A 27,354-nucleotide genomic window follows, 5' to 3' on the forward strand; every position below is an offset into this window, starting at 1 on the left:
TATTTCATGCACAACATTCATGATGCATAAAGTTCTTATAATAAAAATTCGGGTGTTTAAATCTATAATGTTTGTGGTGTGGGTGATTGCGGAGGAGGAGGAGGGGAGATAATGCTTCCAGAAGTAAACAATGAAATGTGAACAAGTCTCGTTGTGTTCTTCTGGAAATGTCTGTCCATGTTGCTAAACCATTTGCGGCAGACAGTAGTGATGGGCTTGGCAGGGCTTTCTCTTTATGTGATCAGATTTGGATGAACCAAGGCACCAAGGGGGGCGATTTTTCCCCACTGCCTGCACAGTTGCAAAGCCTGTGGGTTCTCTTTATCTGCGGTCAGTTACTCGTACCTTACTTTTTCTTTAGGTACTTTTTTTTTTTTCTAACTAAAACAGGCTCCATTTTGAAAATCCCAAACTACTTGCCTTGTTTTGTCCTCCAACCCAACCCAACCCCACCCCGCCGCAGGAACCCCTCCACTACAATACAGGTAAACGTAGATGTGCTGTAGGACCTATTCATGTACTTCTACCCACAATCAAGGTGTGCAATTTTCCAGGAGTCCATGTCTGTGGGGATGAACTGTGAGATATTTTGACCTCTGCCTTACCTACATTTTCTCCAGTTCTAGGCCAGTGTCAGCTCAAGATTTTTCACTAACCTAGGCAAAGGCATATTTGCTGCTCTTGAGGGCAGAAGAGGGGTTGGGGGTGTGACAGAGGCTGGAGCGACAGCAGTAGAAGTGACTGACTGATGAACGCAATGGAAGAGACCAGAGCAGCCACAACAGTGGCAAGTGGTGGTGGCCAAGGAGCAGGGAAGCACAGGAGCCTGGAGCAGCAGGAGAGGAAGAAGAGGAGATTAGAACCAGAAAGTGGTGGCAGGATGAGGTGGGGGGGAAGAGCATAGAGATGAGTGGAGTTTAGAGCATGGACGTGGAGCAAGGGCATGGTGAAGCCCACTGAATGAGCACAGTCCTCACCCGCAGACTCTGCTGCTGCTGGCTTCTGTCTCTTCCTTTGCTGTTGAGGTCTTTGTTGTCAGCAGAACATTTTCCTTGAATAATTCAAAATTTAGGGGTAGATATTTAAAAGCCATTTAGATGGATAACTCACAGACGTGCCACCCCCGGATATTGAGCCTCTTATCCGGCTAAATTATAGCCGGGTATGTTGTTCAGCTATAATTTAGTTGGATATAAAAGGGGCATTTTGAGGGTTTTCCAGGGAGGGGGGGGGGGGGTGTCCCATTATCTGGCTAACGGCACTTCTAATGACGCCTCTGCCGGTGTTTGGCAACTACGCTGGAGATCCTGGACAGGAACTTTAAATAAAGGTATGAGTGGGGGGGGAGGGTTAGGGTGGGAAGGTGGGAATTGTGCCTGCGATGTGGCAGTTTTTACATCTAAGGGGAAGTTGGAGCAAGGAGTGGGAGAGGAGAAGGGGGTTCGCCCGGCACACAAAAATGTATTTAACAATAAATGGCCTGTTTTGGGGGTGGCATGTTTGGACCCATAGGACTTTTGCAACTCGGGTGGGAGGGAGGTAGGGGACAGACCTCAATGTGGGATTATTTGTTTTTTAAAGGGAACCCAACTTAACCAGATAGATTCTTTTTTTGAATCTGTCCGGTTAAGTGTAAATTTATATGGCTAACCATAGCCGAATAACTTTATACATAACCCGATATTCAAAAAGCTTTAAAGTTAACCGGCTGTGGGTTATCCGGTGTGTCTGAATTCCACAGAGATGGTGCTGCACCAGAGAGAGCGCCCTCACGAATGTGTTTGGCGAGGTTTGGCGATGGAACATCCAGTAAGCCTCTTTGTGAAGAAGGAAGTAGTCGGCTTGGTGGGTAGAATTTGAGGATCGCATGTGCCCGGTGACATTTTTGCTCATTGAGAAGTTTTGTGTACAAGCATTGTGATTTTGTATTTAATGCGTTCATTGAGAGATAGTTCATCAAACAGGTACTGGGAGGGCTACCTTTCCAGAAGAGCTGGCCTATGTGAGGGGGAGTTGGAATGAGATTGTCTTTTGGTTTGTTTGTTTTTTTGTATTCTGGATTGAGCTGCAGCTGTAGTGCCCTAACCCGTGTACTGTTTTTTTTGGACATGTGTTTGGCCACCAGTTTATTTCAGTAAGACTTTATTTTGAACAGAGCTGAAGTGAAGAGTGATTTTTGGTGTGGCTGACTGTTGGAGAGCCCCAGAGAGACAAAACCCTAAGGGCCTTGAAAACTTGTTCCCTCCCCACTCCACGCCTAGTGCGGGAACCCTGGGATGTTCATGGGGCCTTTTATGGTCCGCGGTCCTCCCTGTGTGCCCAGGACTAGAATAGGAAGGGGGTCTACAATATTATTTGTATTTGTTTATTTTAAGACTGTGTATGTTGCATTGTAACCCACCTAGGACTATGGATAGGCAGAATATAAATATGTTAAATAAAATAAAAGGTGTGAATTTTCAAAGGTGGCCAGCGATTGAGAGAGAGAGAGAGAGAGTGTGTGTGTGTGTGTGTGTGTGGGGGGGGGGGGGGGGGGGCGGGGCGGGGAGAGGTGCTGCGATGGCGGCTCACAGTACAAGGTAAAAAGTAACATTTTTGCCCTCCCTTCTACTGTGCTGCCATTTCTAACTTAAGCTTTCAGCATCTCTCTTCCATGAACTTTATAATGCAGCCATAAAATATCCAAGGCACTGTTACACTTTAGAGATTTGCAGAACCTTCAAAAATTGATTCCATGGGAAAGCCACAGATTTGCCATAAAAAAAAAAAAGAAAAATCCCCCAAATTATCTGATGTGTGAACAGATTTCGAACTTGCTAGAGAGTTTGGGCAGATTTTTCAGATTCTGTGTTTAATCTTTGGACGTTTGCTTTGGATCTTTGCACATTTCAAAGCAGATTTCCTTGGACTTTTGTGGATCGGTTTCAGATTTTCCCCAGATCTCCCTGGAAACTTCAGATGGATGTTTCTCAATGGATCTAGGGAAATTCTTATTTTCCTGAGAAACTCGAAACTGGGCTGAAGTCCACCTGGTTCAATTAGGACCTCATATTTGCAGATCTCGTGGAGGTCAATATTAAAAGCCTCTGGGTGGGTTACTGTTCGAGTTATGTGCACAAAAAGACTTTTCATTAATTCCCCCTGTTGCCTGCATACATGTTTTGCATGCAGTTTTTATCCAGACAAAAAAAAAAAAGTAACCTTGCTCTGTGGCAAGGCCAGACAGACTTTAGCTGGGAGAGAGCACATGTTGGGTGCTCTCTGGCAGCAGTTACAAGCACAAGTCGGGTCTGAAAAATCGCAGTCATAACTTTATCCGAGTACATTCAGCGGGAGGCTTGGGCACGCAAGTCTTGCTGAATATCTGGGAACAGTTACGTGCATAGCCTTTTTTTTTTTCCCCCTCCTTGGATGTTTTTGCCGCTCACCGGCTCTCTGAATGTTGACCTCGTGGTTGAATTTAGGATTTGATGTGCATCAGCTTATGAGAGAGTTTATTTCCATTGCATCTCAGAATAGCTGTAGAAAGACCACCACTAATTCAAGGAGAAGTCATGATACAAACTGCCATGGGGGATGTCTGTAGGAACCTGGCAAACAGACATTGAAACATTCAGGGTGATTAAACTTTACAGTGCTAAAGCATTGCTTCCATGTAGGCCGGCTTCCCGTAAAGCAATTTGCATAGCAATTTCCTTTCTACTTTGACTTGTGGTTTTTGTTCTAAGCATGTTTTAATTTTGTTGCTTAGCTTTAATTATAGCACTCGTTTTTTTGGGAAGGGTAGGGGCTCTTGCAAACTCATTTTTAAATTGAATTCCACTAGTAAGATCTATCCTTACAGCAGTCCAATTTAAGGATGCACACACCCAAATAATTTGGAGTCCAAAATCAAAGCTTCAGTTGTATTTTTCTTTTGTATCTGATAGTCCGCAATTTCACTTGTACCACAAAGCATGTTACATCATTATGAAAAAAGAATATACATAGTAAGCACCATAAAAACACATAAAATAAATGAACCGCTGCAGGACAGTCCTGTTTTGTCTTAAATACCATCATCCGTGCATCCTTCCTCAAAAGAGTTTGCAGTTTCCAATGCAGCATGTTTAATCCAGTGAGCAAGCAGAAGTATGAAATGCTGGAAAAAAGTGACAGCAATTAATCTCCATTATGCACAGAGTGGGTCAGCAAGGGATGGGGCCTTGTCTTGCCAGGGAAGGGAGGCCTGCGGTTCGAGGTATGCAGATGAAGAGGTGGGGGGTCAGTGGAACAGAGTGGAGGATTCACAGGCAAGAGAAAGCTTAATTGCTTGGATTTTCACCTTTCCAGACATAGACAAAAGGCAACATTAGAAATTAACCTATCTGTTTCTTTATTTACCTTTTCTGGGTGAGGAAATTGCATTTGTCAAGATTATTCTTACACTTGCTTGCTTAAAGTTGTTGGGATTTAGAAAGCTTTTGCAACTTTGCACCAAACTCTGTCCTCAGCTTCCGAATGTAAAATGCTTGATGAGACTGCGGGGGTGGGCGAGTAGGTGGTGGCTATTGATTCAGAAGGGTCGCTGTGAACAAAAACGAGACAAAGCCGGAACATGCTGGACCATTTCAAATTGACTTGCCTTTTGGTATTGCTTGGGACTAGTTCTGCATAGAGCAAGTGCGGTGTTTAACCACAAGGATAACAAATATATTAATAACATACAGCAATGTTGCAGTAACGTTTCTAGGCATGGTAAATAACTTTGCATCGCTTTTAGACCACCCTTCTATGGCAGGACCCTTGTATGTGATAACCTGCCCTGCACAGGTAGCTTTAAATGTGTGTGGTGGAGAAATGAGAATTGAAGCGATGTGGTTTTGGCTCTGGTCAGCTATGCTTGGTGGCACACCGCTTAAAAGAAAATTAGGTGCCACGCAGTCCATGTTATTATTTAACAGCTTCTGTTTGCTATATGAAAGCAAAATGTAACATTGGAAGAAAAACTGTATGATTTTTAAATGACAGAGAAACATCCCTGTGACAGAACGCAGTCGATTTTATTTGTTTGCATGTCACTCAGTTAGAAGGTCGTATTAAAAAAAACCCCCAAAAACCTTTCTTCCATTCTGTGCCTAGGGCAGAAATCCTTATTGAATAGGTCCCTGGACGTTCACCCCGAAGCTTTCCTTGCTAACTGTTCCATGCGAGAGCTCTGCCATTGCGGCTGGTGCAGAGGCCAATGCGCTATCTAAGATGCTATCCTCAAGACAGAGGCTGATTTACAAAGCACGTGAGACTGGTACTCTTGTAGTACATGTACTACAAGAGTACCTTCATTTTTGGGTTTTTTTCTGTTCTTTATTTTTTCCTGGGCTTATTAAGGCAAGAACAAAAACAGAAGAAAAAAACTCTCATTATTTTTCTGGGTAAATATCAGAGTTTATTTTTTATGGACAGAAGCCAGGACATTAAAACATTATTAAGCAGATTCTCCCACTCACCCAACTCACCATGATCCCTCTCTCTACTCCCATCCCCAGCAGGTGTCTCTCTCTCTCCCCCCCCCCCCCCCACCACAACCCTGCCAAGAATCTCCCTCTTCCCTTCCCCACTCCCCACACTGCCACAGCATTTATCCTTCCTGGTGGTGGCTCCAGGCTTCTCTCTCATTCAGCAGCAGGCTTACTGACAATCCCGTGGTCTGCAGCACTGCACATCTGCTTTTGTGCAGCGCCAGGGATCCTACTAGGAAGTGCTTCTGGTGGATAAGGGCTGCTTCAAATGCATTCGTGGTACCGGACAGCAAGCACTTTGGCTGCTTAAGTGGGTGAGAAGGATGGGTCTTGAATCACAGCATGTGCTTTGGCCCACCGTGGCTTCCAGTAGTGGCTGGGGGCCTTGAAACTCTGCATCTGTAGCTCTGGAGCTGCATTTAATCATCCTAAAATTAAGGTGAATATCGATTTAAACTGAAAATGAAGGACCCCATGTATATGGGATAAATGATCACTTTTACAGCATAAACCTCATCAGCCTCTTCCCTGACCCATTCCCTTCCACACTGGCCAGGTGCAAGATTTGCAGTGTTTTGTTTTTTTTTAAATTACCTTTTAGGGGAGAACAATTTAGATAACATTTATTGGAAAGGGCAATGTATTTCTAAGTTCTTTTATACTACGAATGACGAATGCGTTGAAAGTCATGTCCTTGTTATAGACATTATATTAATTTATTTGACTCTGTGAGGTCGCTATTCAAAAACTTTAGCCACCCATGGAATTTTAAAAGCCACCCAGATGAGCGCATCTCCCTCGCTGCATGCACATCGCAAAAGTTTTCAAAAAGGGGTGGAGTGTGGATGATGTCAAGGAAGGGCATGGGAGTTTCTGGGTGTGGCCAAGAGATGTGCATGTAAATACTTACGTGCCTGGGCACATGCCCAGATCCCCAAGTTTACTTCTGCTGTGGAGGAGGTGTATGTTAAAAAATAAAAAGACATACACCAAAAAAGAGCACCAAACCTCGATCCCAAGTATCAAATCTACATAAAAAAAAAAGAACCGACAACAAAAAACAAACTTCACAATCGCTCTTCCATCAAAACAACAGATATCTGTAAGCCATATAGAGATGAAATAATAAAATATTCAAATTTTTGTGAGGCGCCGCATCAGCAAGCCTGACGGCGTATTCTGCAATGACTTGCTAGAACCGCCCGGACTGTTAATCATTTGAGGCTAGATGACAACTCCTTGTTGAATATTTAAATAACAATATTAATTGGCAAATGTTTGCATACTGTGTCCCATATTTATGTTGTGTCCCGTCAGAATAAATACAATTTAATCCGCCCGACAGCGGCCGGTGTGTCACTGCAAGGATGCAGCTTCTTCAGGGGAAAATCAAATCACAGTTCTTTGTGTGCAGGACGCCAAGTCTCGAATTTTCCTGGTTCCCGCGAATTTTCGGTTCCAGCAAGTCATTGCAGAATACGCCGTCAGGCTTGCTGATGCGGCGCCTCACAAAAATTTGAATATTTTATTATTTCATCTCTATATGGCTTACAGATATCTGTTGTTTTGATGGAAGAGCGATTGTGAAGTTTGTTTTTTTGTTGCCGGTTCCTTTTTTTGATGTAAAAAATAAAAAGAACCATTTCTGATGGGTTTAAAGGGTCTGGGGTACTGGGGGCAATGCAGACTATCCAATGTTGAAAACAAAAATTATCCGCAAGACCTTTTGTATCTGGTTTCCGTGTGTGTATATCTTTATTTATTTATTTATTCCATGGAAAATATCACGCGCAGATGTGAAAATGTCATCCGTGCAATCCTTTTCCTCCTCCTCCTCCTCCGACTTAAACGCAGCCTCGAGAACTCCTCCTCGCAGAGCGGCTAAAAGCCTGCGTGTCGTGGAACCACCACATGTGCATTTAGCCCTGTGTAATACGGCTTTGAAAAGTGTCCTCCCCCATAAGATGGACTCGGTTGGGAGTTCAGATTTAAATGCTTGCTCACCTTTCCAAATCTGAGCTCAGGTAATTACCTTCAGTTATTTGGCTATCGAGGGGAAAAAAAAACCTTGGTGCACAAAGTGCTGTGTGTGGCAGCAGAGAGAAAGACAAGCATTGTACAACTTAGTTATCCAAAATCATTTATCCTTTGTAGGAGAAATCTCTTATGGATTGAGGCTTAATTTTGCTAACTAGTGAAGAGATTATTCTGTGAGCTTGGTGTTCTGTTTCGGCAGAAGATCTGCCCTTGTACATTAGTTCCTGCTTTCAAGTAAACTTCTGTGATACCTTTTAATTACACCAATACGCCACTGCTGGTTTTCGTCTATGAGCCTTTGAGACCATTTAAAGTGACCTTCATCAAACATGGCGATATCTAGGGATGCACATCTGTTACTTTCGTTTTCGGGGGTTTCTGCGTGTACATTTTTTTGCATGCATAAAATTTGATTTTATGCACATAAGTACAACTTATGGAGGGAATTTTTCAAAGAATTATGCGAGGGTTGCATGCATAAAAGTAGCATATATGCGCGCAAATAGCATGCCCACATATCTGATATTTTATAAAGCTCTGGAGCCTGTGTGTACTTGTAGTAGTGCATGTAAATGCGAAGAGGGGGGAAAAAGGGGGCTGTTTAGGTGGGCTCTGGGGTGGGATTCAGAAGCACGGACACAAGTTGCTATTTTGTAAGTGTTATATGTGCATTCGTTATAGAATTTGTTCATACGCTTTCACACCTGCTAATTGACTTGCACAACTGAAATTGCATGTGTCTTTTACTGTTGGAGTGGGAGGTCTGGGGGAACTGGTAGGAGTTCAAGGTGACGAGCCGGAGAGTCTAGGTGATCTGATGAAGGTCTGAGTAAACTAGGGAAGGTATTGGCAAACTGCTGATTCCCAAGTACATGTGCAAGTAAGTTAATTTCAGAAGCAGAGTATGTAGATTCTTTATAAAGTACCTGCTTCTGCATTTAATTCTGGATTATTGTGCAAACATTTTTACAATTACACACACAAAATATATTCATGCATTTTAAAAAAAAATGGTTAGATTATATATGTTCCTGCATTGCAAATATGCGCACATATTGAAACATATGTGCATACTTTTCAGACAAAAATACGCTCCCACCACACAATTTATAAAATGCTAACATAAATATCCGGGTGCTTACTTGAGCATGCAACTGGTGTATAGCGTACAGTTCTGAAAGTTGGGCTATATGTGCATAAAATAGATTTTACACGAGTAAAACACCACTTACACACATAAACTTCCAAAATTGAATGGAACAAATGGGTATTTTGGAACAAATATGAGAAATTTTTGCTTTAATCAAAAACAAATCAAACAAAAATGTCTCCTATACACATCCCTAGCAAATTTTAAGAAGGACCAGACTTAAATATAGCATGACTGGTTTTCAAAATGTGGTCATACTCTACATGAAGAAACTCCCTAGATTCAGTGGAAATGGATACAAATTACCAGAGAGAAGCAAAAGTGGGACTGACCCTGGGAAAACACACACCCATATTGGGGCTAAGTCACAGTCCACGCTCTCCAAGCCCCATTCAGTGCATTCTTTGTTGGAGGGGGGAGAGGTTATTCTTCAGGGCCCAAGGCGTTAAATGTGTCGAGTCACTAAAATGGATTTAAAAGAACCAGAGGGACACTTGATTGGTTTTTCCAGCATATCATCTTTATTGAAGGACTTGTGCAGTAAAATGAGTTTGACAAAGAATATACTTTGCCTTTGATAAATCCACAATACAGAAATAAATATCTAAATCGGCAAGTGTATGGTCCCTCCTCTCTGCTACTGAGATGCCCCTAGTTCCTTATTGAAATTTAGGGCCTCTGTCAGTTCTTCCAATTGGAATTTAGGGAGTATCAGGACTTTGTACAATGGGCACTCCCATCAATTTAGAGTTTCTTGTAAACGGATCCTTTTCTTTACTTTCCACTCTGTTTTCTCTCTTGTGCCGTTTAAGTGCCTCCCTGATGCTGTGGTATGTACCGTATGGGTTTTTGCTGCGAGTAAGCACCTTGCGGATGCCACTGGATACGGGTTAAGTATCCTCACCTTCTCCAAGAATTTTTTGTTGTGTGGGCACGGACGTCCTCAGGGCCCGAGTGAATGAGATGGGAAATGAATTCCCAAACAAAAAAAGGTGAAAAGAAAGGTGAAAAGAAAGGGCGAAAAACTTCCTCTCAAAATAAATCTTTAAAATGAAGAGTCTTCTCAAACCTCAAAGGATAAAATTAATAAGAAAATCTCGTAAATCTCCACAATTCCAAGTCCCACTGAATGAATTGAGCCTAGGATTTCTCCTGGAAAAAGGGAACTGAAAAAGCGCTCCTCTCCCTTAAGACTTGCAACCCCAAAATCTACAACACTCTAGGAGTCTCTGTCTCATATAGACACAGGAATCAACCATTGTAGCGGCCTTAAATGGGGGTGCGGTGGCATAGATGGTATGTTCCTCACGTTCCCCGAATGCGTAGTCTTTCTACAATGCTACACCTCCGTAGGGATCCCACTGGGGCCTGCAGGGACATGCTCAGTCAGTAGAGAACCGGAAGGAAATTTTAGAGCTCTGAAAAAGTTGTCAGGAAGAGAAACTTTGTTGGAGCTCCTAAGGTTGTGGAATGGTCAAGGAGTCAAAACTGTTAAAAGCCATGACTGGTGCCCGAAAGCTTATGCCTCAATACATTGGCTAGTGACAGTCTATAAGGTGGCATCCGCCTCTGTTATTTTAGCTACACCCCTCCGAAGATTTACATTAAAGTCTTTGGTTTGGTTTCAGTTCATGTTCAGCTGTGACTGAAGTTGCTCCTGTTCAGTTACAGTTCAGGCCAATGAAGGGTCAGTAATTGGTTTAAGACACGAGCCAACCGGTTCTCTCCTGGTTGGTTTGAGAAAATTTAAATAGAAGGTACATGGTAATGATTTTTTTGCAAAATGGGGAAGAACAGGCTAATGAGTCTAAAACTGTTAAAATTGGGGCCTGATTAAAAAAAAAAAAACATTTACACACTTAAAATTGGGCTTTACATGTGTAAATGCACTTTACCCGTGTAAGTGGGCTTTTGAAAATTGCTACAATGTACGCAATTGAATTGTCCATAGGATGTTCACGTGTAAGTGCACTTTACGCTTTTGAAAATTCTACATTTGAATATGTAAATCCTTTTGAATTTATCCCCATTGTATACTATTTATAAACAACATTTCAAAGTGATTGGGGGTGCTAAACAGTACAGATTATCCCACGTTCCAGTCAGAAAAGAATAAAAAAGGACGGGGGTGGGGAGCGTGGGAGTGGTCAGCCTGTGTTTAAATTTCCAGAGCAGAGCAGACTACACGGACATGGGGAGGACTCATGTCTATAACACACAAAGTCCCTGTCACAGCTAATCTGTACGACACTTCCTCTCCCACCCATCTGGGTCAAGCAGCCCATCCACATCCCAACACACTCTTTCCTTCCCGCTCCCCACCCCCACCAGTCAGTCCTCCCAGTCTCTCGCACCCTACTCTGCCCTCCCATTTTGTCCCCAAAGCTCTCTAGCTGCCACCTCCTCTCACTTTTTCCTAATCATTTTCTGCTTCTTCTTCTTTTTCCTTTCCCCTTCTTCCTCCCTCTACTCTATTTTAATGCTCTCTCTCTCCTGCAAAGTTATAGTTTGACTTTTATATTTTGGGGCAAGGGGCTTAATATCCCTCTGCTTGCTCCATTCCCCCATCTTATTTATTTATTTATTTAACTTCTTTTACTATACCGACACTCAAGACCAGGTCTTATCGTACCGGTTTACATTAGAACAAGGGGAAAAATCAATTAACGTATAAGTGGAAAAGAGAAGTTACATTAAAACAGGGAGAGTAAAAACATGGATGTCGGAAGATAGGACAGAATTAAGTAATTGAACAATAAGTTAACAAAATTACAAACTATAAATTAACATAAAACAATAAATTAATAATACAGAAAACATGGATTATAATCAGCGGAAATATACATGGAAATATATATATATGGAATATATACAGCTGGAATATACATGTTATGTCAGATGGGAGGAGTGGCGGGGGTGAGGGAGAAGGGTGGGTTGAGGTTGCGAGTGGAAAAGGGAAAAAAGAGAAAAAAGTTTGGGAGTGCGGGGAGGGAGAAGGGTGGGTTGGAGGGTGAGAGAGAGTTGGTTAATATGGAATCCTTCAACGATAGGCTTGTGTGAACAGCCAGGTTTTAAGTTTTTTTCTGAAGGTTAAATGGCATTGTTCCTGGCGTAAGTCTTGAGGAAGCGAATTCCAATGTAGGGGACCTGCTGTTGAAAAAGCTCGCTTGTGGATGGAGTTGTGAACTGATGATTTGTTGGGAGGGGCCTTGAGCTTACTTTTGTAGGCAGTTCTTATTGGTCTTGAAGATGTAAGTAGTTCCAGAGGGAAGGTGAGTTGGAGAGAGGATTGTTGGTAGACCGATTTGTGGATGATAGTGAGAGCTTTGAACAGTATTCTATGTTGAATAGGAAGCCAATGTAAGATTTTTAGGATAGGTGTGATGTGGTCCTTGCGCCGTGTGTTTGTAAGGATCCTGGCTGCTGCGTTTTGCAGCATCTGTAGAGGTTTGGTCGAAGAGGCGGGGAGACCGAGTAGAAGAGCGTTGCAATAGTCAATCTTTGAAAACAGTATTGCTTGAAGCACAGAACGGAAATCCTGGAAGTGTAAGAGCGGTCTTAGATGCTTCAGGACCTGTAGCTTGAAGAAACATTCTTTAGTTGTAGCCTGCTCCCCCTGGACCCAGCCTGCTCTGCTCCTTTCCCAGTTCCTCTTCCCAGCTGATTACCCCCTCACCTTTTCTTGGTTCGCGCTCCCCCCCCCCTTGCCTGTAGTTTTTGCTCACCCATCCATCCTCCCCATCCTGACCCCTTGTTCCCTCCTTCCTCCTCAGCAGACAAGGCTCCCCTTTCTGGCAGGCTGAGCTCACCTTTCGGTTTCCGATTCTTTCATCCACACAGGCTTGGATCACCTTCATGTTCTACTCTTCAAGAGCCCAGGCACGTCTCCCCTCTCTGAGCCACTCCAGCCCTCCCCCAGTCTCTTCGCTGCTTTTCCCCAGTACTCACGGATTCCAGGCCTGCAGCAGGTTCCATGCGAGCCGCTCCACCGTCTCCGTGCCCTCAGCCCTAGCAGCTTGGCAGTTCTGTGGCATAAATTGCCTGCTGCTTCCTGCCTGCAGCCTGGATATCCCCGTTGATCGCATGCTGAACAGGAAAGCCATTCAGGTGCCAGCTGAGGCAGATTCAAGAGCCAGGCCCTCATGCCGCTCTACTCCGTGCCGACCTGCCTGCCTGATATGGCTCCAGTGGTCGAGGAATAGGTGGCCAGGCGAGGAGTTGGTTTGGGCAGTCAGGAGCCACAGAGTGCACCAGGGGTGAGAAGGGGGGAGCCCTGATTTGGTAGCTGAGCTGGGGAGTCAGCAAAGGAAATGCGTATAGATTGGGGGAAGAGGCCCCCCAAATGTTGCCATGCTTTTCCATCTTCTTGCTGTTTCTACTCTACTTCTTTGTGTCTGTGCATCCTGATGCTCCTGCCAGGCCCAACCTTCTGGGGAGATTCAACAGGATGACCAATTTTTTTTTTTTTTTTTTAATTTTTTAGTCCGCGCTATCCATGGTTGTAGACGGATGGCAATAAAAGCAACCATAGCCAACAAATGTTACACAATACAAACTACATTAAACCCATAGTCTGAAATATTTCCATTCAAATGCCACTCAAATTCCCCCTTACGTAGCCACCACCAAAGATGCAATGAAGCCAGCCAGATTGAACCGCCCACAAGATATTACCCCTCACCCAAGTGATTCAAAAGCCTGTGTAAAAATAACACTTTAACTTGTTTTCTAAAGCAACAAACCCAGAGTTTCATAAATCTGGGCCAGCACTTGTGAATTCCCTTTCTCTTGTTTCTGCCAGCTGTAATAGTTGCAGTGAAGCATACGCAAGGAGCAATGTAACATTGGCGTACATTGGCATTCGGAGCCCAGTGTATCAAACTCAAAATTTTAAACTTGATACGAAAATGTATCTGTAATCAATGCAGGTTCCTCAAAATAGGTGTCATCATGTCAGAAAGCAATACACGAGCTGCTGTGCTTTTTGGACAATTTTTGTGAACAAGGGGAATGGTGTTCCCCTCTGTGCCTCCTCAGCTTGAGCCCTGACCACAGCCCCCCTCAGTATCAGAGCTGCCTAAGGGCTACACCAATTCCCTCCTCCCCGCCATTCTAGTAAAATACTTTATTAATCCTGATTACAGGGTTGGCGTAGTAGGGCAGATACCAACTGCTTCTCCCCTTACATACCCTTGACACAGCTCAGCTAACAAGTATAGAAATTGTCACCAAAGTAAACCATCTTCCAGCCTTTGTTTGTCATTTATTTCTCTCCCCGTTTGTTGTTTGCTATTGGCGTCCTCTTAGTTTCATCTCTGCCTCATTATTCTTTCTGTTATAACTCTTCTTCCTCTCCTTTCTTTAGCATTTCTGTTCTCTTCCTTTCATGTACGAATTTTTCTTTAGCAGTAGCCTCTCTCTTCATAGCTTATTACCTTCTCTCATCTCCTTCTAGTCTCACATATTCTTGTCATTTCCTTCCGTTACCTCTTCCTTCCTTGCTTCTTCCTTCCATCATGAATCCCTCCTCTCAGCTTACCTGCCCCAGCATATCCCCTCTTCTCCCAGCCTTCTTCACCTTTCTTAGATCCTTTGCCTCTTAAGCCCCCCCTTTCACAGATCCTAAATCCAGCCCTTGTCCCCCATACCCCAACTCCCAGTTCTTCTTCTCCTCCCAGCCCATATCCTCTCTTTCAGCTGCTCTCCATCACTACAAACTGTGTCCCCTTTCCCAGGCCTTTTGCCTTCTTTTTTCTTGTCACAGCCCATGTCTTATGCCTCTTCCCAGATCCTTTCCATGCTCCACCTTGCACCCCATGCCCACTCTTCCAGCCCTCTAAGCTCTTCACCCATTACTTCTTGTCCTGATAGCTGGTGTCCACGCTACTAAATGCTTAGTAGAATCTATATGGGTAGAAATCCCATGTGTGTTGGGTAAGAGTATAGTGATAGGAGTATACTACCGTCCACCTGGACAAAATGGTCAGACAGATGACGAAATGCTAAGAGAAATCAGGGAAGCTAACCAATTTAGCAGTGCAGTAATAATTGGAGATTTCAATTACCCCAATATTGAGTAGGTAAATGTAACATCAGGACTTGCTAGAGACATAAAGTTCCTGGATGGAATAAACGACTGTTTCATGTAGCAATTGGTTCAGGAACCAATGAGAGAGGGAGCTATTTTAGATTTAATTCTTAGTGGAACGCAGGGTTTGGTGAGAGAGGTAACAGTTGGGGGGGGGGGGGGGGCACTTGGCAATAGTGATCATAACATGATCAAATTTGAACTAATGACTGGAAGGGGGACAATATGTAAATCTACAGCTCTAACACTAATTTTTCAAAAGGGAAACTTTGATAAAATGAGGAAAATAGAAAAAAACTGAAAAGTGCAGCTGCAAAGGTTAAAAGTGTACAACAGGCGTGGACATTGTTTAAAAATACAATCTTAGAAGTGCAGTCCAGATGTATTCCATGCATTAAGAAAGATGGAAGGAAGGCAAAACGATTACCGTCATGGTTTAAAGGTGAGGTGAAAGAGGCTATTTTATCCAAAAAAATCCTTCAAAAATTTGAAGACGGCTCCATCTGAAGAAAATAGGAAAAAGCATAAGCATTGTCAAATGTAAAACATTGATAAGGTCAAGTGTAAAACATTGATAAGGCAGGCTAAGTGAGAATTTGAAATGAAGTTGGCTGTAGAGGCAAAAACTCATAATAAAAACTTTTTAAAATATATCCGAAGCAAGAAACCTGTGAGGGAGTCGGTTGGACCATTAGATGACCGAGGGGTTAAAGTGGCTCTTAGAGAAGATAAATTGCAGAAAGACTATATTAATTCTTTGCTTTTGTGTTTACTAATGCGGATGTTGGAGGGATACCAGTTCTGGAGATGGTTTTCAAGGGTGATGAGTCAGATGAACTGAATCAAATCACTGTGAACCTAAAAGATGTAGTTGGCCAGATTGACAAACTAAAGAGTAGCAAATCACCTTGACCAGATGATATGCACCCCAGGGTCCTGAAGGAACTCAGAAATGAAATGTCAGATATATTAGTTAAAATTTGTAACCTATCATTAAAATCAGCCATTATACCTGAAGACTGGAGGATAGCTAATGTAACCCCAATATTTAAAAAGGGCTCCGGGGCGATCCGGAAACCTATAGACCAGTGAGCCTGACTTCAGTGCGTGGAAAAATAGTGGAAACTATTCTAAAGCTCCAAATCAGAGAGCATATAGAAAGACATAGTTTAATGGAACACAGTCAGCATGGATTTACCCAAGGGAAGCCTTTCCTCACAAATCTGCTTCATTTTTTTGAAGGAGTTAATAAACTTGTGGAAAAAGGTGAACTGGTAGATGTAGTGTATTTGGATATTCAGTAGGCGTTTGACAAAGTCCCTCATGAGAGTCTTCTAAGAAAACTAAAAAGTCATGGGATAGGAGGCGATGTCCTTTCGTGGATTACAAACTAGTTAAAAGGCGGAAAATAGAGAGTAGGATTAAATGGTCAATTTTCTCAATGGAAAAGGGTAAACAGTAGAGTGCCTCAGGGATCTGTACTTGGACCGGTGCTTTTCAATATATTTATAAATGATCTGGAAAGGAATACGACAAGTGATGTAATGAAATTTGCAGATGATACAAAATTATTCAGAGGAGTTAAATCACACGCGGATTGTGATAAATTGCAGGAGGACCTTGCGAGACTGGAAGATTGGGCATCCAAATGGCAGATGAAATTTAATGTGGACAAATGCAAGGTGTTGCATATAGGGAAAAATAACCCATGCTGTAGTTACATGATGTTAGGTTCCATATTAGGAGTTACCACCCAGGAAAAAGATCTAGACATCATAGTGGATAATACATTGTGCTGTGGCAGTCAAAAAAGCAAACAGAATGTTAGAAATTATTAGGAAGGGAATGGTGAATAAAACAGAAAATGTCATAATGCCTCTGTATCGCTCCATGGTGAGACCGCACGTTGAGTACTGTGTAGAATTCTGGTCGCCACATCTCAAAAGAAAGTACAGAGAAGGGTGACCAAAATGACAAAAGGGATGGAACAGCTCCCCTTTGAGGAAAGGCTAAAGAGGTTAGGACTTTTCAGCTTGGAGAAGAGACGGCTGAGGGGAGATATGATAGAGATGTTTAAAATCATGAGAGGTCTAGAATGGGTAGATGTGAATCGGTTATTTACTCTTTTATATAATAGAAGGACTAGGGGGCACTCCATGAAGTTAGCAAGTAGCACATTTAAATCTAATTGGAAAAAAATATTTTTCACTCAACGCACAATTAAGCTCTGGAATTTGTTGCCAGATGATGTGGTTAGTGCAGTTAGTGTAGCTGGGTTTAAAAAAGGTTTGGATAATTTCTTGGAGGAGAAGTTCATTAACTGCTATTAATCAAGTTGACTTAGGGAATGGCCTCTGCTATTACTAGCATCAGTAGCATGGGATCTATTTAGTGTTTGGGTAATTGCCAGGTTTTTGTGGCCTGGTTTGGCCTCTGTTGGAAACAGGATGCTGGGCTTGATGGACCCTTGGTCTGACCCAGTATGGCTATTTCTTATGTTCTTATGTTCTCCTAACCCTGCCATCACCTCCACTTGAAGCCATCTCTTCTACCACAGCTCCTCTTCCAGCCAGTGTTGCTTTTCATAGTCCCTCTATCAGCTCCTCTCTCTATGCCTTTCCCAGCACCTCCCTCCCCTCTTCGCAGTCCCTTACCCCCACTCTCAGCCCTTCTTTTCCGTTCTCATCCCCTTCCCCAGTCCCTCTGTTAGGAGCCGGGATGAGGGCTGAGAGAGGAGCTTTATTTTACCCCGGTCTTCCATCCCCCCCCTCTATATCTTTTATTTCCCTCAGCTCCTCTCTTGTCTCTCTCCCAGCACATTTCATAGCCACTCTCTCAGCCCCTGTCTGTCCCTCTATGCCCTCTTTATGACCCCTCTCCTCTTTCTGCCATAGCCACTCTAGCAGATCCTCTTTCCCAGTCCTTCTATGAGCACCTCTTCATTGGCACTAGCGGGCAGACCGAAGGCAGGAAGCCTGTCAGACCTGCACTGAAGCAGTTCCTTTCTCCTCCCTGCAGCCCATTGGACAAGCATTCCTCAGTCAGCCAATGGACTGCGCTGTTTCAAAGCATGTTCAGGGGGTGTGGCGGCTGAAGGAGGAGGCAGGAGCCGTAGCAGAGGAGAGCTAAATGTTTCCTGTCTGTCCTCCCCCACAGCCGTGTAGCATGGAGCTCTGCCTGGGGGAGACTTGTGCACTTCTGTAACATGGGCACCCCCAGATCTGGCACATATAAGTACTATGAAGCATGCATGAAACAAAAAACGAAATTCTAACAATGTATACATTTGACAGGCCTGTTTTACTTGTACTATCAACCCCAAAATATAAGTCAAACACTTTTTCTGAACTGGTAACCTGAATTGTTTTGGGGGTTTTTTTTTGCGTTTTTGTTCCAGTTCAGAGCCAATAAATGCTTTCAAACAGAGGGTCCGGTTCTGTTCTGGTTTAAGAAACAATAAATGTTCAGTTCAATTTTTGCTTTAAGTTCAGATTCAGTCTGACTTCCTGTTAATGACGCAGTCACAGAGGTAGAGACTGCTTTTTTTGATTTTTTTTTTTTTTAAATGTAATATGGCTGCAGAGCTTGTTGTCTGAAACAAGTGTCTTGTCTTGCTTCTTGTTATATTGATCTTCAACCATGCCCTTCATCTTAGAGACCAATTAGAGATCATCAGGAATTTATGAGCATGCAATCAGAAGGTTTAGTCAACAGCAAATAAATCTCTCCTGTTGTGTCTTCTCCTTCTCAGGAATAATCAGAGTAGGGAAGTGGAATCCCTTCCCCCTCAGTTACGTGACAGATGCTCCAGATGCGACAGTGGCCGACATGCTGCAAGATGTCTACCATGTTGTGACATTGAAAATCCAATTACAAAGGTGAGTGTCTCTGAACAGCTGGCCTTCCCTATTCTCTGAGCTGCTCTGTCGAACACAGCATTACCACCGAGACTAGCACATCCTGTCTTCATTAATTTCCCTGCTTTTGATGGAAGGAAAAGGAGAATTAAGGGAAAAGGGGGAGCTAATACAGTGCGGCCACCATCAGTCTTCTATCCATTATATGCTTTGTTTGCTTGCAGAGTAGTGACGTGGCGACATGGCGAAACTCTTATCAGTCATTAAAGACCCACAGCCTTCTTAGAGGCAGCTTTTTACAACCCCCTAATTTAGCGAACCCTGCAGAATCAATTCAACTTATAGGCACATTGTAGTTAGAAAATAAACACCTCTGTTCTGTCCAGTAATTATCTTTAGCTCTGTCTGGGCCAGAGAGAACATAGCCCTTTCTCCCATTTCCTCTCTGGGTCCCATTCTCCCACGTGCTGGACCCAGAGAGGAAATATATCCTTTCTTGGTACATCTGGTGAAAGATGTATAAAGGAGTATCAGCAAGGCAGAAGTTCTTCTTCCACTTTTTCTCCTGAATACTTCTGGGGTGGTTGTTTCAGGGTTTGGGTTTTTTTTTTTTTCTTTTCTATCTACTGCAGCCATATTTGTGTCACCATGCCTGTTTCCCCTCACTATTCAGCATGCTTTTTCTTTGCTAATAATGTCGTATGACATAAAAGAGCTGAAACCAGGACTGGAGCTCGTACAGTTCAAGCAGATTGCTGCAAGTTTCCAGAAGCTAATCCATAACCCATAGGTTGCCTTTTTATTTGCACCCCTTTAGAAATCAGAGTTCTCTGTTTAGGTGCAGATACACTACACTGGGAAAGGGAATAGGTCATACGCTTTACCTGTTTCATGGAATTAATGAAAAATAGCCTACTATCAGGAAGTATATTTTGTGTATGCGGTTTGATCTGCTTTTCCAGTGGGAGCATCTTTTTTTTTTTTTTTCTTTCTGCCTCTCTCTCGGAAGACTGCTGTCTTTAGTCATCTGAATAGCCTGATTTACAGAGTGCTTAGTGGTCCGCCAGGTCCCAGAGGGAAAGGACTTGGGCGCACATGTTCCATCACTTATGTAGGATTAACCACCGTTCCTGGCATAGGCCGGTTTCAGAATGTCTCAGTCCAAAAAATAAAACGTAAAAAAAACGGTATGCCTTGAAAGAAAGCCCGGACCCTGGGAGTGAGCGGGAGCTGGCGGCAGATAGATTGCTAGCCATGGAATGTGGAGGGCAGGTATCCAGGCAGGTGAAGTTTCCTCATCTTGATTCGTCTGCTTTGTGTTTACACAGTTGCTCAAAGTTGGAGGACCTGCCAGCAGAGCAGTGGAACCACGCCACAGTCCGCAATGCCTTAAGGGAACTGCTCAAAGAGATGAATCAGAGTACCCTAGCCAAAGAATGCCCTCTTTCTCAGGTCAGTCTTCCCATGCTTGGCAAAGGCTTCCAAGCGCGCACAGAAAGCTTCCACGCCGCCCCCATCTCTGACAGCTTTTTTTTTTTGCAGTCATGTAAAAGCTTCCTTAAGACAACTGGTCTGGCTGAGAAGAAAGGGAGAGTGGAAATACTTTAATTCACACTTTCATCCTGCTTGGCAGTGCGTCTTCTCCAGCCCTCTTATTATAGCTGTTGCAATACATTGCGGTCAGAACAATTTACAGTATAAGGTTGTGCATTTATTGAATCCATAGGACCTGGCAGAAACAGCTGAACTCCTGGGATACAAAGGTGACATTTTGAGCATATGACCATTGAACATCTTTACCACTGTGCCTCGCTAGTTGTCATTCCAAATTCCCTTTTGTTAAGACTTTTCTAATAATATACATGCTTTATGTCTGGCTACCTTTAAAAAAAAAAATCTATAATCTAAGACACCAGGTTTGAAAAACCATAGAAGAGGATTAGTGGTTTTTATGTCACGTGCCGTGAAGTCTTACTGGAGGGGAACGCTTTAGAGTATAGGAGCCCAGGCTTGTTGGGCTCGGCGTAAACCTCCTGAGGTCCCCTGCAGCTTCCACTGTTTCTTCCACGGAGGCATTCAAAAATGTAACAAGGACTGGCAGCAGTAACTCACATTAGTTTATTACTTTGTGCTCTTGGGTTAATGCAAAAAATGATGACGGAAACTCGAGAAATCTGAGAGGTTCTGTATTTTAAGGTATTTGTGATTTTCTTAGTTAAGAAAATTATTTACATATTTGCTGGCAGTTATAATTTAACAAAGAAAAAAAAACCAAGTGTTGCTGTTTAAAAAAAACCAAAACTTGCTCCTGCAGTTTTGGTGACAGTACAGGTATCCAGCCTGTTGAGTCTTATTCTCAAGAATTTTGGTGCAATATAGGCACTGACTGAGCAGATCCCCCTTTGCAACGGAGTACATGGAATTTAGAATATATGTTAATATGTACATGCAGAGGGCAACATTCAAAGCCATATCTGCGGATAGAACCTTGCTTTACCAGCGGAAATGACCTTGTTGACACTGCCCACCCTATTTTATTTATTTATTTATTTATTTATTTATTTAATTTACAGGTTTTATATACTGTCATTCGGCTTCATTATTAAGCCATCAAAACTTGGTAAAGGTTACAGACATGTTAATATTAAGAGAAAGATAACCATTCGCACAGATTAATTTTTAAGTGTTTAAATATATCCAGAACTACGGATTGCACGAAGGGGTGCACAAAGGGGAGTGCCCCTTTGTTGCGCCCCTTCGGCGCGCGACGCATGGCGTGCGACGCCTGGTGGTATGGCGCCGTTAACGAATCATCGGCATCATCAGCGACGTCAGGGGGGCATGTCTAGCGATCGGGACTCTCTCCTTGCGCTTCCCTCTCATTTCAGAAGAATTCTCATCCCTTCTCAGTTTTTTTGGCTAAGCTTTCGTACAGTAGGGTGAGGTGTTCCTGGGGGCCGAGCTTGCAAATATGCACGCATGTTTTGCAATTTAAGACAGACTCGCGAGGTTTTAGCTGGAAAAATTAACTACCGTGAAGAACCAGGTGCATTTTACTGCAGGTACTTTTTCCTTAGGCAATTTGCATCAGTTTTAAAAAGGAAAAGTTTCCTTTTGCAAAAGTCTGGGGGTAAAAAGTATCCACAAACTTTGAACTTGTGTGGGCAGTTTTAATAGCCACCTCATTATAACTTTTCATATTCCTGTAGGGAGGAAAGTCATCCAGGCTTAGTCAAATGAGAACCTTTGTGCAGTAAGATGGTAACTTTAAAGTGAGTGAACGGGTGCCTGTACATGTGTGTTTGAGCGTGCGAGCAGACATACACACTGGCATTTTAAATCACACGTGCATTTATGCATGCATGATTTAGCGCCCTTGCGTGTCCCTAATTTTTAAGTCGTTACTCGAGCAAACATACTTTACTTCCTTAAGAAATTGTTGGCTTTAACACGCGCAGGGAAGCGGATTTTAAAACATGCTCGTGTGAAGGACATATCTGGTTTTCCCAAGTGATGCACCAGTTTTCCCAGTCATCCTCGAGGTCATGCAGACCCCTCTGGTTCTTCAGCCTGCACCCCTTCCCCCCTCCCCCACAGTTGACACAGTCCCCTCACTCGGGTGTGTTAGGCCTAAACTGAGATTTCTGCAGACTTACACCTCGTCAACAACAGCAGTAAATATATGCAGCTGACGGCCTGCCGTACACTGCGGCCCCTGGATTTCAAATATGGAGTTTCCACGCCCGGAATTCCCATGTCCCTTCCCTAACTCTGCCCCCTTTCCGCCCCCCCTTTATTTTTTCTCGCACACGCGTATATACGCACGTAACTTCCATCTTTTAAAATAGGTGTTGCTTGCGCATGGCCCAGATACTCTCGTGTATGGGCCTTTTAGCGCGAGCAATGCTTTTAAAATTTTCCCCAAGTGAATTTGTCCTCCTTATTTTATTCAAAGTTGAATAGAGAGTTTCTGTTTTAGTTAATGTGGGGAGGGGAATTCTCAGAATAGTTTTATTGTGATTTTTTAAAAATTTTTATTTTATGCATTTTATGTTTTTAAATGTTGTACTGGGCCCATGAGCAAGTTTTGTTGCCTGGTAGGGCGCTATAAAAGTAAGAAATGGAATGGAAATTTTACTCATTTTGGACCTGATTCATCAAGATCTTTTACCCCATAATGGGAAAACAGCCTTATTGAATCAGGCCCTTAGTGTGAAAAAGGATTTTTATTTATTTTTTAATATGGCTTTATCTATTATAATAATACTTACTTGTTTGCCTGGGAAAAGCAAGAGGCTGTAGTACCGGCAGTGGCCACAAAGTCTCAGTATATTGGAGTAATGAGAGGCTGCAATACCAGCAATGACCATTCAGTCATTTCATAGAGTGGGGAAAAGGACAGAGCGAGAGAGATGGAGGCACAAAGAAGAAAGGGAGAAGGTCACAGGCGGACAGAGGCACGGGGGAAAAGGATAGAGGAGAACAGAGGCAGGAACGGAGGAGGAGCCACAGGAAGCAAGGGGGCAAAGGATAAAGGGGCATAGAGCAGAGGAAGGCAGAGGCCTAGGGGAAGGGAGGGGAACATGACAGAAGGATCCGCCATGTGTGACAGCATCCGTGTGGATCTAGAATCTAAATATTATTGGCTGCAGCTTGGGAGCTACAGCAGTACCGGAAGGCACGCTCCTTCTCCTCCCTAGAAAAGAACCTCAGAGGGAGCGGCCTGGGAGACTGCAGGGGGTAGCAGTGTGGGAGCTGGGAATTAAAATAGATACAAAACAAACCTTTCACGAGAACCTGATTTAAACAGTGCGGTAGAGTGGCACTCTATACCCAGAGGCGGTAGATGCATGGGGTGGTTAATCAAACTATCCATGGTCTGTCAAAAGCCCACGAGTAGTTTTTACCCTGTGGAGTTTGCCACAATAAACTACGCAGGTAGTTTTGCTTTATCGCCACCCTCAACGGTACCCGCATGAATTTGCGTCTGCTTCTCGTGTGGGTCTATTTTTTTAGCCAAAACATGCGTGCTTGCCGCCCCTAACCCTAACCCCCCTACCAAGGGAATATCTACAAAACTGTGCGGGGGGAAAGTCTGCACGGTGTTACCGAATGCATGGACTTTTAATCACGGAGAGAGTAGGCAATAAACAAACAGCCTGTTTCCACGGGTAAAGCAGCATTTTATCCACGGAAATGGCTTTCATTATTGCCTTCCCCGTAGAGATCAGTTGTAGTTGACCGAAAAAAAAAAAAAATGGAAACCATCCTAGAATTCCGATGTAAGGCATCTACCACGTAGACGACTTCTCATGTCCTTGCCAGCAGTCAGGAAAGGTAGCACCACAGGCAGCGACGAGGTCTGCAGCGGAATGCGCACATTTATAGAGATCTGTCAGGGGCTGCGACGGGAACGCTTCGATTATGGCTCCCTGCCACACGTGTAATTGTGTGTGAGTAGTTTTGGTGGAATAAATTAATTTTCCCTGTACGTACCCGGATCAGTCCAGACTGTGGGTTGAGCCTCCTTTCCAGCAGGTGGAGACAGACCAAAACTGAAAGGGTGTCCTAGGGAGAATTTCCATGTAATAGAACATGGGAAACCTTGCGCATACTTTCCCTTTGAAAATTGGTGTAAGCTATGTGTGTATTTGATTCTAAATGTATACGGACGGTTACAAAATTACCCCCCCCCCTCCACACACACCAACGTTTTAAATAAATTTTATATAAATGTGACAGGCTCCTAAACTGGGTCTCATATCACTAGAGTATTGCCCTTGCAGAATTTTTGGGGGGGGCTGGATGATGAAGTTTCTTTGTGGGGATTTCCTGTAAAGAATGACATTTCTGAGAATCTGATTGAAGAGGTTTGGCTGTAATAGAGGTCCAGATTGTGGGGGTTCCACTCTTAATGGGGAGTGGTGGTCTCCAGAGGCTAAAGCTGAAGCAGGAGGTGCCTTGGGCCCTGTGATCTCTGGAGTGGTAAGACAAGTTAGTCTGTACCTCAGAGAGAACTACGGATGTTGATATTCCTGCAAAGAATTGGGAGAGGGATGTGATAGACGAGAGGAGAGAGAGGGAGTACCTTTGGTATTTATTTCCTAGTAACTTCTTGATGCACATATTGGGAGGGAGGAGAGGACTGAATGAGGTTTTCCTTTTGCTGATACTGCTACAGACATGCCTTGAGATCCTATGAGCCCCAATCAAACTGGCTCCTTTTTAACATTTTAGCACATACTCTGGAACCCCAGAAATAAAAGGTGGGGGGGGGGGTTTAAGATAACTTTGGGGTGAGACCCTTCCTTTATCTTAGACGGCCCGGGTGCACATACGCGCATGTTTGGCCCTCGCCCAGGGATGCGGCCATTTTATAAGATACGTGCGTATAGGGGTGCATGTTATGAAGTTGCCTGCACCTGTGCTCAATTCTAGGTGGCTACGCACCTGTGTGCACAAATCCTGCTTCTCCCGTGTAAGTGGGAGGGATTTTAATAGGTACAAGCGCCGCTGCCATGGCCGGTCTTCCAAACCCTCCTAATATAATAGCCTTCCTTTCCTCCTGTTATTTCCAACTCTTACAACCCCGCTGACCTGCGTAGATATTTTTGTTTTATTATTTACGGGCTGTCCCTAGTAGAAGTAAAGTTCCGCGGATGGGGATCCCGGCGCGCGCCGGCTCGCCCAAGTATTTATGCGCACATTTGCGGTTAAAATCCAGGACCGCCCATGTCCCACCCAAACCACGCCCGTGCCCTGTCCAGTTTTGAGACGTTCTGATAGGTGCGCGCAGCGGCATTTACGCGCAGACCTGGGCAACTTTTAAAATCCGCTCAGCGTGCACAAACCCGACGTATTTGCATATCCCCTAATTTTGGTGCGTCTCGGGCTTTTAAAATTCACCTTTAGAAGTGTGTGACCACCAGCGCCTGGTATATCTGCGCAGAAGAGAGGAGGAAGCAATGGGAGGGAGTTACAGAGGGCAAAAAGCTGTTAAAGCATTCCCTGACCAGTGTAGTAAATACTGCCCTTGCCTATGAGACAGTCCCCACTGCACCATCTGCTTAACCATTTTATTTTATTTTGGGAACCCTACAGCAAGGCTGCTGCTCGGCTCCAAAACAAGCATCAAACAGCTCTCACATTTTCTGGGGCCAATGCAATACAGTGCGCTCAGCCGAGCGCACTGTTTAACCCACTGTCGAACGCGGGTTAAATAGGCGCTAATCCACCCCCTAATGCAATAGGGGGTTAGCGTCTATTTAACGCGCATCTGGCACGGAGTGAATGAGTTAGCGCTCGTCACATGCAAACGCATGTGAATGAGGCTATTACTCTTTCACTCCAATGCAAAAAAATAAATGTGCGTCTCAGGCGCACATTTATCGCTCAGATATTAACGCCTGCCTGGAACAGGCGTTAGTAGCTGAGCGCACTGAAAAAAAGTACAGAAAAGCAGAAAAAAAAAATGCTTTTCTGTACTTTTTTTAAAGTTAAAAAAGAAAGAGAAAAAAAAAACTCCGCCGGCCGCTTTGAAGACCGACGCCGATGTGCTCGGCGTTGGTCTTTATAACCGGCAGACCGCCGGTAATGGTCGCGTTAGCAAGGAGGCGCTAAGGCCGTGCAAGTGACCCTAGCGCTCCTTGCTAGCGCGACCCCCTAATTTGTTTATTGCATGGCGCCCCCCCCCTTGCGGGCGCCATGCGTGCGCTAAGAAAGCGGGCGCTGAAAAGTCAGCGCCCGCTTTCCGCACATTTTATTGCATCGGCCCCTATGTGAGGTGTGACGACCTTAGCTACAAAACCTTAACCCAGGTCCTCTAGTATGGAAAGGACCTCATTTTTAAAGGGGGCTGGGGTGTCTGAGAAAAAAAAGGACTGAAAATGCTTAAAATGAAGGGGTGAGAATATACCACTGTCCGCCCTGGGCTTTCTGCTATGCCGAGCTGTGCTTTTCTCCCCAATATCAAGGTTACGGCACCTCGTTCCCTGTTATAGCGGGTCACCCTGCGCTGTAATTGCTGTGGCTTGCAAGGCTTCTGCTGTTAAACGTTTTCATTTGTAGTTATATCTTCAGCCTGCTTCCAGACCTTCCCTTGTGGCATGCTGGAGGTGGTTTACCCACTTTCTTTTAGTTCCCAAGCTTCACAGTACGGGCTCTCGGTGTCCTGTCTGTTGAAGAAATAACACTCGATGCTAGTCCAACGGCAGGCCGAGTTAAAAACAAACAAACAAACATGGGTCCTGCACTTCACAAGGAATGCAAAGCCAGCATTTGTATCTTGCACTAAAGTCTTAACCTTTGTTAGGCTACACAAAAGAGACAATGGAAATGTGTTTTTTTTTTTTTTTCCTTGAGAGTTGCCTATTAAACAGCCTCTGAATCTAATACAATTCCTCCCGCAAATCTGTTTTAAAAATATCATGCCATATGTGAAATGTCATTACGATCCCCAAGTGGTTAATATATTATTGACAGCAGCAAATTACAAAGCTGTCTCGCAGGAGTCAAACTGCCGAGTAAATGCTTCTGTTTATTAATGCGCTCACGGTGCAGCAAGTTCTTGGCGGTGCCGGGGAGGAAAAGGTGCAGTCCTGGGAGCTGCTTGTTCCACCGGTGACAGGGCCTTCATCATTTCTGCTTGGGGCGGGAGGCTCCTCTCAGCCCAGATGGGGTTTCTGATTGCCACTAATGGGGAAAAAATGCAATCATTCTGTTAGC

At 43.9% G+C, this 27,354-nt stretch overlaps 1 protein-coding gene across 2 annotated transcripts in view; it reads left to right on the forward strand.

Moving 5' to 3' along the window:
- SATB2 (SATB homeobox 2) overlaps window positions 1-27,354 on the forward strand; it is a 345,958-nt gene that overhangs the window by 114,945 nt on the left and 203,659 nt on the right. For both annotated transcript variants that reach the window (XM_029606039.1, XM_029606040.1), the window contains exons 4-5: window positions 18,525-18,651; window positions 19,959-20,082. In XM_029606039.1, the coding sequence (XP_029461899.1) occupies window positions 18,525-18,651; window positions 19,959-20,082 (251 nt within the window). The remainder of the gene's footprint in view (window positions 1-18,524; window positions 18,652-19,958; window positions 20,083-27,354) is intronic.

The sequence above is a fragment of the Rhinatrema bivittatum genome, chromosome 6, assembly GCF_901001135.1.
Source record: "Rhinatrema bivittatum chromosome 6, aRhiBiv1.1, whole genome shotgun sequence".
NCBI lineage: Eukaryota > Metazoa > Chordata > Amphibia > Gymnophiona > Rhinatrematidae > Rhinatrema > Rhinatrema bivittatum.